The following is a 16,705-nucleotide window of genomic DNA, read 5'->3' as shown; positions in this document are numbered from 1 at the left end:
TGAGATGATACCGATCATAAAGAAATATTTTAAAACATTTATAGTACCCTTTAAGTTAGCAACAGCAATTCTTTTTCCATTTGAAATTTAGGGCCTCATTACAATGCTCGGTCAGAAAGGCTCTGAACGGCATTTGGATTTTCCTAACCTGTGTTGGTACTCATGTTTCCGATTGACTAGGAACATTTCCAATTGACCGATTACGATGGAAGGTAACCGTTCGGTCCTTCCGAATCTGTTCCGACCGGCATTTGGAGAATTTGAGTCTGTCGGAGCCGGACTGTACAGCTCTATAAACCACGTTTCACCGAGGTATTACGATGTCAGATTCAGACAGCTTTTTCAAATCAGTCGGTCCGACATGGAATGTCTGTAAGAAACCGACTTTGGGGACCCGTAGCAGGCCCTCCTTCACCCAGAGGCATCCGGTTGGGGCCCGTGGGAGTACCCATGGGTCCCCTCTTTATAGCCATTCACAGTGTGGCAGGAACCATGGGGGGCTTGCGTCAGGGTGCAAGTTTTCGGCAACCGCCCCTTTTTTCAATGGGAGCCTGTGTTGTGGGTTAGAACAAAGGCTCCCATTGAAGTGAATGGGAGTCCGACCGAACCGTGTTCTGAAACATCGTACCGATTCTGACAAGGATTCGGTCTGATTGCTTTCCAACCGACATCGTAATGAGGCCCTTAGTGTTAACAACACATCTAGCTCATCCTCAAAATAAAATTCCCAATGTGTACACAGTCAGTATCGACAATCACTCCCATTCGAGCCAGAGAATCAATCCCTGTGAACTTTTTGAAAGTAAAATCACATCCCATGGAATGGTTCTCATTGATGCCGAAAGGGTTTCCATAGCTGCAGATGGGAATTTTATTTGGCATTTGTGTGTAAATTAGGGATTTATACATTTACACCACCATTTACAATCCTGTATTTTTTGCCATTGCCCTCTCAAGAGGGGCATGCAATCGCGATATCTCATATCTCTTATTACTTGTGGCCTGATGTACAAAGAACTGATTCCCAAAAAGTGGTCATAATTTATTCGCCAAGTTTTTGCAAAATGATTTGGATGTTGCAAACAGACCGATGTTTGGTTTGCAAAACCACCATTCAGCTGGGGTCGAAATTCGTCTTACCTCATTACTATTCATGAGGTAGGACGCAAATTGTGACTCACCTTCACTGGCTGACATCCAAGGGATGGTGACTTGCTGACCACCCTGTCTTTGAATTGTTTTACTAGAAGTAGTTATTTATTTCGGAACATTACAATCCTTACAAACATACGAGAAATAATACATTTCCAGTGTAAAACACACTACAAGAGAAAAGTGTTAATAACAGCTAAAAGATAATAGCCATAATTTGTTATAAATGGAGGGCAAATAATATTGTGCATATACTAGTTGAGGTAAAAAAATAAAAAAAATGAGTTTCAAAAATAGAATTATAATGTCAGCCTTGAAGTCACATGTTAAAATGAGAGTGCATTGTGAATTATTCAATTGCACTTTATAGAGGCATGTAAAACTCTTAAGAGGTAAGTGCACTAATAAACATTAAGTACATAAAGTGCAAATAGAAGCCTTATACAAATAAAACAATAACATTTCATTTTACTAGTCTCTTGAGACTATTGCACTCATTACAATCTACTACTTGGTGGTATACTTTCATGGGGGGCACAGTGTCAAGCATAAAAAAACAGGCAATTAAAACTTTATATCTTTTTGTTTCGTGGATAGCCCTACTGTGAATAAATGTTTACTCATGATAATCACAGTATAAGTGGATGTATCTCCATTCAGTGACCTTAACGCTTCGTGGTGTCACCTAAAGCCTAGACTGTTGCATAGTGGAAGGATCTGTTTGCTTCTTGGCTTTGCATAAGCAGGACAAAAAAACACAGGACAGATATTTTCATTAGTGGGAGGCTGGCACATTTAGCAGATGTCAGTGTGGTCAGTGGTCCTGCCTCCTTTCCACAGAGATGTAAAAGACCCTATTTCAAGCGTGCCATATAGGAATTTTAGGTACAGGGACTTAGCGTTGAGGGATGTCCAAGAAGTCTTCAAAATTAGGCCTTGTAAGTCAAGAACTGGGCTGACAATCTTCTCAGAGGTGGAGATTAGCTATAATGTAGTTACAATAAAGGCATTTCAATTTAGTTATCGTGCATAGATTTAAAGAACCTGGATCAGACTGAAACCTCCCAATACCCAGCCCTATCAGCGAGTACGCTAGCATGAAGATCCCCCGCGGAAGTGTTGCCATTGGTGCAGCAACACTTCCGCGGGGGATCTTCATGCTAGCGTACTCGCTGACAGGAGATCACACTTGAACTCTTAGAAGTGCAGAATTCAGTACACTATACTGGATCGGAGAATTTTGGGAACACCGCCCGTATTAGGGAGTAACACTAAATTGAAATCGAAACAATATATGGTGGAGGACAATAATATATGGACAGCCGGGAAGGAAGTAGAACCAGCAGAGAGGTGGGAGAAGAAGATAGAATTTGCAAGCCCGACAGCCCTGAAGAAGTCGCGGGGAATTCCTCTATCGACGAAACACGTGTTGGCTGGGCGCAGAAAATTAAAGCGAAAGACCAGAAAAACATACAATTTCCTTGTGTGATTATCAAGAATGAAATGTCCTATATGGTTATGCGTGTGCTGAGGATTCCATTCACATATTAAAAAGTGATCTAGCAGGCACAAACTCTGTAATCTATCAAATCACAGGCTTTTTGACCTCTAAATGGTTTTGTGAATCTGGCCATTGATCTTTTTCATGTTGTACAGAACCGTTGATTAGACAAATTAGGAATAATATCATTCCATTCTTTACCAATAGGGTAAGCTTTAGACCAATAGCTGTTGCCAATGAGATTGTGCTCTCCAGCTAGGAATTACTTTTGAGTTTGTGGACACCTAGGCCTAGAATTTTAACAGGGAAAAAACACAAACACTTGACATCAAACTCAGTATGGTTCATTCTACTTTGAAATGCTTCCAAGTCGACAATGTAAAGGGGCAACTGTTGATATGGGAAATGAAGTATCCACCGCTTAAGAGTACATATTTCTATGTAAAAAAAATCGTTAATTTACTTCTAAGCCAGGTTGTAGGTCTTTTTAAACTGTTTATGTATTTTTATAATTCTGGCCAGGCAGCTTAATTTTGTCTTGCTTAAGGTGAATTTTATCAGTGTATTATGTGTACTATATTACAGAGTGGTGGTAGCCACTCTGCAGTTATAGTTAGGATTCCCAGAGATAGGAAATATCAGATTTGTTGATCATTGATCATTAATAACTTTGTGCCTGTTGGACAGATCTCCATGAAACTTTTCAGTCCTAAATATACATTGGCAGATGATGCAAAGTTTTATGGTGATTTGTCTGTTCCCAATGCATGTTCCATAGACCTCTGTATAGGATATAGTGCGAAAAAGAACAGTTGTATTTCCAAGAAATTTGGCAGGATTATAGATTATGGTGTATAGATGATCCTTTTTGGTAATACAGGTAAGTAGGATAAGTATTGTTTAAGTTATAAGGCATTTTAACTTCTTGATATCTGTGGCCGTTGTAATTTCACTTAAAATGCAGTATTTACAAAAGTTAAAGGCAGCCATGTTGTTTTAAGTAAACTTTGGGTATGTTCAGGGTTTGGGCCTTAGATGTAGCTAAGTATTGAGTTTTATATTTTTCCTACCTATTGCCACTTTATTAAAATGCTAATAGACTGTATGACACACTACTTCACTCTACTGTATGACACTCCAATTAATGGCACTCCCCTAGACAACACTGCACTCTACAATGTAAAAACAATTTTTTATTTAAAACACCCATTAAAATTCAGTGAAAAAACACAAAGGTTAAACCATAGTAATAGTTAGGAAAACTTAAATGTATTCTTTCTATACAAAACAAATTTAAACACAAACATTAGAATTTCTAAAGTTATAGTTATACCTTAAACTTATACTTTACAGACCACCTTTAAATTACTATATTTTTACTTATTCTTTCTGTACAAATCAAACTTAAACTACACAAAAATTTGAAATTCTAAAGTTATACTTATTTCTTAAATGTATGCAACACCTTCAATTCAGAAGCCACACTAAATTAACTATAACTCGCCACTGTACTATGCACTGTGCTATCACAAATAATGTGATCTACGATCACATAAGCATTGTTGTAAAAGCTATGATTTCAGATGGTGTAAATGATGCAATATGAAACGGTATATCAGTGCATGTAGAAGGTCTAAGTAATAGTTAATGTAGTGTGGCTACTGAGTTCAAATAAAATTATAGTAATTTAAAGATGGTGCATAAATTATACATTTAAGGCATGCCTATAACTTCGGAGTTTTTAACGCCTTAGGTGCGGGCGTTCGAAAGGGCGGGCGGGGCTGCGACGGCCAACGGTCGTGCGCAGCACTGGGGAGGGAGTGCTCCCGTCGGCCAACGGGAGCACGGAAGGGGTTAATATTGCTGCTTAAGTTTCATTTATATAGAAGAATAAATAAAGTTATCCTAATTAGAACTCTAGTTTACCCTTTGTTTTTTTTCATTAAATAAGTATATATGTAGGCCCTAATTTTTAAAAGGTGCTGGTCGCACATTGCCATGGGCATTTTACCAATCGTGGTGTACATCTAGCCCTTACATCATGCAGGTATCTGTATTAACAAATGGGATTTGCTTATTGCAGTTCATGTGTTGAACAGCCAACTATTATGAGTGCTATCAATATTTAGCTATTTAATATTAGCCATCAACCCTGTTGAGGAATCAGAGAGACCGGCATCAGTAGACACCCTTGCCCTGATCACTGTGGGCAACGGAAATACATCTAAAAAACTGTTATAAGTCTGCACCGTGTGTTGTTTGTGTTTTATTCATTTACAAACATACTAAAGAGGAGATATTATGAACAAGCATTGATAAAGCATATAGGTCTCGCGAAATAAAAAGAAAAAAAATAAGAATGCTCATTGATGTGGGCACGTCCTGTAAGAACGCACATACATTATGAGTTATGCAAGCATGCGTGTGCCTACAGAATAATGTAAGTGACATTTTTATTTTATTTTCTGATCCATGATGGCAGAGGCCATTTCAATCGGTAAATTAAAAAAATGTAATTCAATTTTCCAGAAAACACATTATGTAATGCAGCCAAGCCGTGAATCAGATGGCAGCTGCTGGGCATCCAAAACAAATTTATAAATTAAAAATAATTTTTGAAAGGATCACAATGGCTGGGGAAGCAGCATTGAAGGGGTTGAGCAGCAGATGCAGGAAAGCAATAGGGTGTGGAAGGGGCCGAGGAAGCAGCAGAGACACGCAAAAGCACATTTTGGAATACGGAGTGACTCTCCCAAAAATACAATTAAAAAACATTTTATTTTCAAGAATGGAGGGGTAGAGGCGTAACGGAGGAGTGGGTGGGGGTGAGTGAAGGGGAAGTAATAGGTGGCAGGTATTTTGGTGGTGCAGCACATAAGAGAGCATGCTTAGTGAAAAACAAAAAAGTAGTTCATTAAATTTGAACAGTTGAATAATATACGTCAGCCAATCAAATGGATGGCAAAGAGAGGAAGGCCATCCGTTGAATAAAAAGCAAACAAATGAGAATGATAATAAAACATCCAATAGTAAGCAATGGGAGGACTTTAAGTCGGCTGGTAGTTTTTGGTACGGTCCACAAGAGGTCTTTCACAAAGAGATGGCACTTTAAAAAAATGACAGAAAGGCTCATGCAGTTTGTGTTTGCTGTTGCACTTGCCTTCGTGAGTCACGAAGGGGTCAAAAACAACCACTGTCAAACTTGCATCTTTCACCATACCATGTATGCACCTATTTAGACCTACATTCGCGCTAGGCGAGCTCTGGATGACGGTTTTCACAAAAACGGCCCCCAGGGGGCCAAAAACGTCCCCCACCCTTGCGGCCGACCGGGGAATTGCCCGGTGCCCGCAACGGCCAGTCCGGGCCTGAGTATAGGATCTGCAGACAGGAGTGCTAGCCACGAGCATGGACCACATGGCAGATGTGCACACGACCAGGACCTTAATACGGTGAACCCGCGTGGGCAAAGCTTGGGGAATGCACGTAGTAATAGGTCTTGAACATTTTCCATTTTTGTTATGTTTACACAACATACACGTGTGCAATGCAAATGCAGTTTAAAAAAACATTTTGCCTGAGTCTTTCATATACTCTGGTCACAACAAACAGAAAACTACGCATAGGCGGCTGTTAGCGACCCCAATCATAATCATACAGATATGAGAGAAACACAGACGTTTATGTGCATACTGCCCAGAGCGACCTGCCACACTGAAATATTTGCTTCAGAAATGACCCAACCACTTTTTCATGTGTTCATGTGAAACAATGATTGCTTAAACTGTGGTTCTTCAAAGCGAATGCATCATACCGATTATGTACATCTTTCCATAATAAAGTAAGTCTCAGCATACAGATTTTTTTTATGACCATAAGAAAAGCATTACAAATGGTAAATAATATTAATGATCCAAAGCTCACTCTAAAGAGCAAAAACATTGTTCATACCAACACGACAATGTCTTTCATGTGCTCGAATTCCTCAGGGTGAAGGAAAGAGGTGAACTCTTCTCTGCTGGCAGCCATGTCCCCATCAAGGTCAGCTGTTTTGAAGCGCCTTTCATCTCGAGGCATCATTTTCTTAAAGCTAAATTGGTCATTTCCATCTTGAAACTCCTCTGGGTTTGCTAGAAATAAATATTTTAAAAAACGGCTTACTTAGAAAAAGTATGCATTATCCTTAAAAGTTACATAAAATAACTGTTTCGCTCCCATGCAGACATAAGTAGGCAATAGATAAAATAACTTTCTTGGATACTTAGCACAACAGCACTGACCATTTGAGAATGGTAACAAAAAAATCTATTCATGGCATTTAGGCAGGGGCGTGGGGGGTCATTTAGGGTTTTGAGTGACTGTAGAACCATTTTGAATCAGTGGGTCTTCCACCATGCCAATCTGCTGGTGACCCGCCCCCTTTAGAGGGGGGCTAAGTGGAGCACAACAACTTGGTGACCGGAAATAGCATTCAGCTTTGGTAAAAGTGGCCCAGCCATATTAGTGGATATAATTTCCACCATGCAGAGAGTAACCTCTGATGTGGTCCTGTGTTAAAGGGAGAGAAGAGGGGGGGGGGGCACTCAGTCAGCCCGACAGCTGCCTTCCCAGCTGTAAATCTTTTAGTCCTTATTCTGTGCACCATATAGCTTAATAAATATGTAGAGATCTGTACAAAACTAGCCGACATTCTAGAAAACACAGACCTGCATGTTAAGAAACGCATTCACTGTAATCCTACAGTGGTCGGCAGGCTGTTATTCAATAAGTCCTCCCAGCTGGCTACAAAACCAAACTTAAGGATGTCAGCAATAATTCTGTACAAATTAAAACATATGCACATTGCAGCTCAAACTGATATTAAACATTTTAAAAGATAGCATCACTACAAATCCGTTAAAATGTCTCCTTGCAAATGAAAACACAACGCAAACCACTTCGAATTGGAGTGCAGGCATGGTTTCCTATGCTAGGATGATCTGAACGAGGGGTGCCAGCAGGAACAGCTGATTGGTCGCCAGACCTCTCTTTTACTTCGGTCCAGCACTAATTCTGTATACGTTTTAGGTACATAATACTTCTCTTCACAAATTAATAAAATCTCCTCAATGTAGCATCTGCTACTTGCTAAGGATTTACCAAAGGTTAATTTTCTAAGTGCGTTTTGTTGATTGTTGCTTCAACTGTCCGTATTCTAGAACCTTGGCTGTGGCTGGGTTGGAATGCAAGGGGGTTGAAAGAGTAACTAAGGGCATACAGCATGGTCTCCAGGATCACGTGACCACAAATGTACCTGACCTGCAATGATTTCGTCGTTCAGACCATGGAATGAGTAACTCATGGGGCTTTAAAAAGTGATGAATGGGAGACTAGCATTTATTTGCACAGTCCTTTAGCTCATCTTGACCGCCAGTAAGCTGGCCCAGGCAGACAGACATTCACCACTGACTCCAACCATGATCTGCCCGTCAGGGTTCAAACTCCAAAAGCCTAATTCAGCTTTATATGTTACAGAAGTCAGGAAATAGGGTGCCATAAACTGGATAATATGAACAACTGCTGTTCACAGCGCTAAGAAAATTCCGAGCATGGTCTGAAGTGCTCCAGAAAATGAAGTTATTATTAATATTATTACTACATAAGGGTCAGTCCTGACCCCAATTCATCCCAAATCAGGTTACTACCCTGAATTGCTGGGCCAAGTTCCTTCTGCACTGGACCACAAGGAAGCCCTGTCTGTCACATTCGCACACATTGAGGCCTGGTAACAGCCCTTCCACTTAGGGGAATTCACATAGATTATAAAAAGATAGAACTAGTTAGTCTCTTGATACCCATAGAGGCGTAATACCCTCACTTTTTTTTTATTGTATATGTGATAATTTTGCCTTAGATATCTTATGTTAACCCGCTTACAGTTTTTTTCTGTCTTCCCTCTTAAAAATCAATAAAGTATTTTGAAATAAATAAAAAAAGATATAAGTAGTTTTTTTTATAAAGATAAGAGTAACACTGGATGTAAAAAAGGGCTTCTGTGCTAGTTTGAATGAACCAGTGATGCTGCACGTAACAGTTAGAACAAACCAGCCCTCTAGCTTGATTCTGATTCTGTGTCAAGTTCAGACACCTCACAGCATTTTTAAACTATGGTTGGCTATGCAGAGTATGTAGGCCATTCACTCAGGTCAATGGGGCCGGCCAAAGTTGGTCTCCGTCCCTTCTTTGAACTCCCTGCTTGCCTCACATATTCCAGCCAGCCCATCCACACAAACCGTAACTCAAAGTGCCCCTCTCTTCAAGGCGACACAACCTGCTAGTGACAATCCACGCCCTATGTGGCTTGACATCTCAAGTTTAACTCAAATAACTAATGTGCCCTTTTAATGAGTGTAAAACCATTTTTGTAATCCATAAAAGGTGTTGTTTCGCTCTTAAAAGCGTTTACACACATGAAGAATTTTAAATGCGTAAATCTTGTCAAATGTGTACGGAATGGGCGGGCCCTGCCAGGGAAGACCTGAAAGTTTGTTCACGTCCACAAACTTACTTGTATTCACAAAGCTTGATGCAACCCGATGCAACCCTTGAAACGGTAGGAGATTTACTGCTCTTAAGAGCAGGAGTAAATCGAATATATGATCTTACAACGCTAACAAGTACCACGCATGGCATTACTACGCGAATTTTACTTTACATGTGTCTTTACCACGCAGCATTTTACAACGCATGTTTTTACACTGCAATAATAACGTTACGAAACATCTCACGTCCCATTGAAATTTACATAATGATACTGATAGGCTACTTAATTTTTCAAAACTGCAGTACGAAGGAAAAGATCGAAGTTTTAAACAATAAAAAACAACAGATTCCCTTACATTTAATATTTCTATTTTTCATAATGAGCTTATATAATACCTTTATTAACAAAGTTTAGATTCTTATCTGACCCCTGTACGTCTTTCACCATCAGCCCTTTCTTCCACCTACCACGGAAACAAGCGTCAAAACACGTCTATCAAAACTGATAAAGGACTTCTATTATGACATACACGTCTCCTTGTTGGTGAGGCTCTTTCCTTTTTCGTTTTGAGGCATTGTAGAGCATTTTTTTAAAGTTTTTTTTTAATTTATTTTTTAATATCCACTTGTTTTTTTGTGGGGGGAGACCCCTCCCAGCCCCCCCAAGTCCCCATTTTTTTTTTTACCTTTTACTTACACGACATGCAAGACGAAGGAACGAAATCTGGAAGTAATTAAATGTGCGTGGTAATGACGGTCGTGGAATGCACCCGCATTGAAAAGACGTTTGCGTGGTAAGTGTGCCGTAGTAAACGTTACGCGTGGTAATGCCTTCGTAGTAAATGATGTTTCCCGAGTAAATCTCTTTCCAGTGGGAGAATGGGCTAGTATCACCCTAAAACTGGTTGAGTATTGGGGAGGAAGAGGGGTTTTCCTCATGGAAGATACTTTACTGTGTGGAAAAAGAAAATATGCAAATACGCATAAGTCAAGGTATTGCCACATGTACAATTTTGTACAGAGTACATTTAAGCATGTGGTAATGTCTAAGCACAGTCCTGTCAAAACTCATAACAAAAATCCAAGGGTTATGCCTGAAAATCTGCATCTATGATGGGTTTTTGGTCATACCTTGTACACTACAATAATTCCGAAATCTGCAGGCATGATAGTTTGCAAAGGTGTGGGTATAGCTTTCGGAATCTTTTTGTGAATCAGATCTGATGTAAATATTCTGAGGACTAGGGGTCAGTACAAATTGTCTAAGGCTTGTGCTGCACTTTCTTGTTTGCAGCCTTTGTACTAATCTGGTAAATCCATTTGGTACTGGGAGACTATATAAATGCTCTTGCAGTAAATCAGATGTAAAAGAGATCAGACTCAGCTGTTATATGTTTAAATAAAAAACGTGGAAGAGGCTTCATAACAGATTTCAGGTGCAGGATCCTGGAATCACCATTTTATTAATGGGGGACATGGATTTCTGTTTGACTTTTGAGAGTTCTAGAAGGTTTATTAATATAGACTGATCAAGGCCAAAAGGGCAGTGAATACAATGGTCAATTCTTATGGTGCCCAGGTGTCCAAAAAGCCTATCTATCAGAGAATTAAACAGAGCCTAAAACATCATCATAAATAAAGCTACCTTGATGGAGTGAATTAAGTGGGCTACCCAGAGTCACTATTGTTTGCATAACAACTGATTGAGAACTCTTTACGGGTCTGAAGTTTATTGTGCGTGGACATGGTGATTTGATTCAATTAAGGTTTGCAGTTGTGTGTCACGTATTTTCTTAGTTATATGAAACACGGGGCAGATGTGAGCTCAGAGCTAGCAGACAGATGCATGTCCAAGCCAGACGAAGTCCAAATATATATTTAGAAATATGGACAATGACATTTAATGGATTTTTCTGATTTATCAAGAACAGGTGTGGTCTTTGTAACATCTGGACACAAGGTATAAAACTTACTTCTGACAAACTGGTGCATGTAACATTTTCCATCTTTGCTATTACGCTTAAATCATAGTACTAGCTGCATGAATTATGTTTGCAACTGAATAGCTATTGCAGTCACTAATTCTTAACAATAAATCTATTGATCATGCGAATATCTTTCAATTACTTAAAGAGTCTCAATTAGTCATGAGAACTCTACATTACATTTTGGGCAAAATCTATAAATATATGATGTGTGGTTTGTCACACCAAAGTAAAATATAAACCAGCTTGAGATAAAATGCATACTTACCACCAATAAGAATGTGGTGTTCCGTTTTATCTTCAAGATCTTTTACACATCAAAAAAAGATACAAACTAACCAAACGCATCCAGGAAAAATCCCAAATGAAAAAGTGAAACCCACCAGATGGCCACATGTCTCTTAACATGTTCACATCTGTACGCATTAGTAATGAACGTGATCAGACCTTGTCATAATGTTTACTTCCTGGAATTGAAGTAACTTCAGAAAGGATAGATTTGGTGTGAACAATGTACTAACTTTTCAGACAAGAAATGCAAATTGTCCGTGAAGAGACTGATGATCTTCGAACAAAGATGCATTAACTTAGTGACGACGCTCAGATAACACTTTGTCTTAACTTATTATTACAAAACATCATGAAGATATTCTTGAATTTGGACTCCGATATCCAACTACTTTTTAATGAATTGGCACATGGGTGGCAAGTTCACGGAGATGACAGTATCCTACATGAACATATTACAAGGTCAATTAGAGACACATACGTATTGTAGGAGTGTTATATCACCAACTATAAGCAAAACATGTGTCAAAGCAAAGATTAGGGGCTTTATACAAGGTATTTAGTGGTGTTGGACTGGATTTACTGATTGTTGATGGTAATTTCTCCCCTGCGCTGCCCAATCATGAGTTAAACAGGCCACCATGGGAAATAAGTATGCAGACCCGATTAAACCAGGTCTATTCTGCGTAGTTGTTCCAATTACGGTCTGTTCAAGGCTCCCATTTAGCACCTGCTGTCAGCAAGAGGTAAATGGATGCAATTTTGCCATGGTAGGTCAGCTGACTGGCAGGAGGGATGTCAATCTTGGAGATGATCAGCGAGCTGTTGTTTTTTCCGCAGATGCTACAGCACGATATCACTTTTACTCTGGTGGGAGTTTGTCTGTGCCCTCACCCTCTTGCCTGGGCCTCTTATTACTGGTGATGCCTGTGGAGGTGGTGGCCTAGTTTACGAGATTGCTCTATTGTATGCCTGGGAAAGCGTTTTCATCTCTCCTGTGATGTTTGTAGGGTATGGGCAGGCGGCTGGACGGCACCTTTCCTCGCTACCCCTCGTCCAGTGAAGCCTCTTACTGGATTTTACAGGGTGCAGAGTCACACCGGGTTACATGAGGTCTAGTGTTTCTGGACCTGGAATTACCAGGGAACCGAGTCATTTATTGTTCAGAAACACCCGATCTCTCAGAGTCAAGTGTAGCGCTATGGGCCAGATGCATCAAGGGTTGTGCCCATTCTGTGTCTATGGGAAAATGTGTTCATGCATATGGCCCATAGTCCCTTGGAGGTACTGCTCTACCTGACTCATCATTCCCTGGATTAATATTACAAATGGTAATTGCATACACACATACTTAACTGGGTGCCATGCTTCCTACTTGCATGGGGCACATGGCATTTCATAAAGGGAAGGACTGTAAACTTGTTATTCAAAACAAATTGCAATACATATATGGTGCACTAAAAACTAGTTAACAAAAGTAATGGCAATGATAAACTGTTAGCCAGTTCATGCGGGCCCTGCCTACTCCTAATACCGCTGACGAAATGGAACAAGTCTAAGAAATCAAGAGACTATAAACTTTATTTCAGGATGCATTTTGAAAATATAGCGCATGATCACTTATAGGATAATACACAGAAATGATTTCTCCTTTGAATGAAATTGTTCATAAAATAAAGGAAATGGGAAGTTCTTTAAGTATAGAATTTTTTTTTAGGAAATTACCAATCCAATCCAATCCAAAAATTCTTTATTTCGGTCGTATAGACCATAAAAGATACAGTACAAAACACAGTAAAAACATAGCTTAATAATTAAAAACACATTTCATACAATCTTACAGTTAATTTCCCACCTAAACAAGGAGAAAGGAGGTAAAAACCAAGCCATATCAGTGTCCGCACATTAAGGGTTTTTTTTTCCCCCGTATCTGCTAAACTGCCATTAAAAATTTGGCTACTGCAAACACAATATGGGCGAGAGTGCTGGTTTTCATTACTCTATGTGCATGTGAATAATTGCTAAACCCCAGGTTTCTACATAGGGGCGCTAACCAGTACTTTCTGGATTTGCTGTAGGCAGGGCAGACAAACATAATGTGAAGCTCATCTTCCTTATAAGTGTTACAGCTTGGGCACATTGTATCACCACCATTGTGCCATTTGTGAGTAAATGTTCTAGTGGGCAGTGTACCAAGCCTCCATTGTACAAATAATTTCCTCGCAAGGATGGGAAAAATAAAGTCCATAAAACGTTCGAAAACATAGGAATTTTTGGATTCCAGGAACCGATCTGTAAGAGTGCCGCTATTTTGTGCGTTCAGTAGGAGTGAGAGTCTTTTTTCTTTATACATTTGAACCAAGCTTTTGCGTGAAACCCTTCGACAGCCCTGTTCGGGGTCCTCCCAAAGCTCGGAAAGATTCATGGAGTGCAGTTCTTTTTTTACAAAAGCGAGCCAAGGAATTTTGTTATTTTGGTTCAGGTTCATGACATGAATAAGGTCCTGTCTATAGTGATGAAGTTCATTAGTGGACCATAGCCTATGCCAGAACCTCACCGGGTTTGACTCTAGCTCCTCGGTAATGGAGGGGAGGCCCATGTCTAATCTCAGGGGCAAGAGCGGTGTGCCTCGAGGAAGAGCCAAGAGGCGTCTTAAAAAGTTATTTTCCACTCTTGCTAAATCTTGGCCTACTTTATGCCCCCATAATTCACTCCCATATGTTGCAGCTGCCTTAGCTTGGGTTTGGTACAATTCAAGTGCCGGGCTGATAGGCTTGTAAGTTGAAGTGTTAGCTACCTTCAGTATTGCACCCGACATCTGGGACAGTTTCAGCCGTGATCTCATTACCTGGGGGTCCCAAGATAAATTTTCCTGTAACGTTACTCCCAGATACAAAAAGGTAGTTACCCTCTCAAGGCTGGCAGTACCCAGGGTGGGATTGGGTCTGGATTTTTTTGGTGGATTAAATATCATGAATTTGGTCTTCTCTGTGTTGATCTCTAGACCATGTTGGCTACAGAAAAGACCAAATCCATCCAAAATCCTCTGGATTCCCATTGGGGATTTGGAGAGGAGGAGGGTATCGTCGGCAAACATGATTGCCAGGACCCGCCTGCCTGCCAGACGTGGGGCATCATTATCCCTAACATTTTTTAAATGGGATATAACATTGTTAATAAAGAGGCAAAACAGGGTCGGTGCCAGGACACAACCCTGCCTCACCCCTCTATAGACAGGGAACCTAGATGACAGTCTACCGTCCCTCCCGCACCTAACCTGTGCATAGTTATTATCGTGGAGCCTGATTATAATATTTAATATCTGAGCAGGTACCCCTAACTTTTCCAAGACCTCCCAAAGTTTCTTACGTGGGACTAGGTCGAATGCTGACTTCAGGTCCACGAACACCATGTACAGCCTTCCCCCCTCTATCCTTACCGTCTTCCAGTAAAGCAGGACGAGGCGGAAAATCTGATCCATTTTGGACGTATTTTTCCTGAAGCCAGCCTGGAGAGGACTCAGGATATCATTGGCCTCCACCCAATCTAGCAGGTGGTTCAGGATGAGACGAGCGAATAGCTTTTGGGGGACATCTATAAGGCTGATCGGCCTGTAGTTGGCCGGGAGCAGAGGAGAACCCTTTTTGTATATGGGTACAATCTCTGCCCCCAGCCAAGAACAGGGGATCGCCATACCTCCTAAGATGGCATAAAAAAGAATAAGGAGGTACGGGCCCCAGATCTCAGGATGGTATCTGAAGAGATCCCCCGGTAGTCTATCTAAACCAGGTGCCTTTCCCATCGCTAATCGCTCCATTGCAGTCATCACCTCACCGAGGGTAAGTTCCAGGCCCGCTTCCGAGGAAGCAAGGGCCTCGAGTGCCACACCATCAGACAGTGAAGTAGTGTCTTGATAGAGTGTCCCAAAATGGGCCTCCCACACAGAGGAGGCAATATTAGGCTCCACTGCTGATTTAAGATCCCCTATCCCATTGTTCACCAGAGCCCAAAATTTCCTAGAGTCTTTGGCATCTAGGGCATTAGATAAGTCATGCCAGCGGTCCCAATCCCACTCTGCCCTAGCAGTTTTCATTGCTGCTTTATAGTCCCTCCTAAGTTCTACAACTTTGCCCTTGTTGGAGCCAGCTTTTATAGTAGCGATTAGCTCAGACTTAATCTTCCTGCAGGAGGAGTTATACCAGGTCGGGGTTCGGGTCTTTTTCCTACATGACGGTACCACTGGATAGAAAACCTCAGCAAGACCACTCACAAGTTCCACATGAATTTGCGCTAGTTTCTTATTATAATCTATGGGTCTCGGTTGATCTATAAGATCTTCCACTTCTTTGAACCTGGGGAGTGCTATTTCATATAACTTATTCATGCCACCTTCCGCGTTTAGCAGCTTCCCCCATTTAACACGACGCCTGTTTGTAGTAAGAAACAAGTTCCCAGGGTCATCGCTAGTGGTGGAAGTTGAAGACCCTTCTAGGGGTGCGGGGTGTTGCACCTCCAGTAAGAGCGCGTTGTGGTCGCTATCTGATCTGGGTACCACCTTGAAATCCTGGACTTCGGGCCACATACTAATATCTATGACGATATAATCTAACCTGGACTCATGCTCTTTCCTATTGAAGGTGCACACTGAGGGGGTATCGGACGGGGTACGCCCATTACAGGCCCTTATAGCATAATTCAAAGTAAGGGACATAATCTGTACTGCCAAGGGGGACCAGGTTTTGGGTTGTGGAGATGAAGATGGTGGAACTCCCCAGAAATCGTCCTCAGTGGTGAGGGCGCCCTCCTTCAATCCTACTAGGGGTTCAAAGTGGCAGGTGAAATCCCCACCCATCACTATCTTGTAATCACCTGGCAGTTGACCCAAAAAGGATGAAAGGTCATCTAAAGTGGATGACTCCTTGGCCAGACCAACGGGACGCGAGTATACATTTATAATTGCCCAGGTTAATGGGCCGGGCCATCTGAGCAGCACACACTGGATGTCCTGCGAAAACGTAATCATACTTTCCGCCTGACACCCAATGTGACTTGCTACCCAGACCGCCAAGCCACCCGAGGGCCTCCCTAAGCCACTCCACTTGGCCGGAATTTCGAAAATTTCATACCCCGTTCTACTAAGGGGTTCCCTCGCCCAAGTCTCCTGAAAAAGGCAGACATCACTGCCATCTATCAGGAGCTCCCAGTCTGTTGTGTTCACCTTATTTGCAATCCCCGCCACATTCCAAGAGAGGACCCT

The 16,705-nt window shown here is 41.2% G+C and overlaps 1 protein-coding gene across 1 annotated transcript in view; it reads right to left on the bottom strand.

Annotated features, from left to right (window-relative positions):
• RCN1 (reticulocalbin 1) overlaps positions 1-16,705 on the bottom strand; it is a 240,320-nt gene that overhangs the window by 99,972 nt on the left and 123,643 nt on the right. The window contains exon 3 of the mRNA XM_078680842.1: positions 6,605-6,783. Within this exon, the coding sequence (XP_078536968.1) occupies positions 6,605-6,783 (179 nt within the window). The remainder of the gene's footprint in view (positions 1-6,604; positions 6,784-16,705) is intronic.

Source organism: Lissotriton helveticus, chromosome 3_1, assembly GCF_964261635.1.
Source record: "Lissotriton helveticus chromosome 3_1, aLisHel1.1, whole genome shotgun sequence".
Taxonomy (NCBI): domain Eukaryota; kingdom Metazoa; phylum Chordata; class Amphibia; order Caudata; family Salamandridae; genus Lissotriton; species Lissotriton helveticus.
This window is presented reverse-complemented; position numbering and strand designations above follow the sequence as displayed.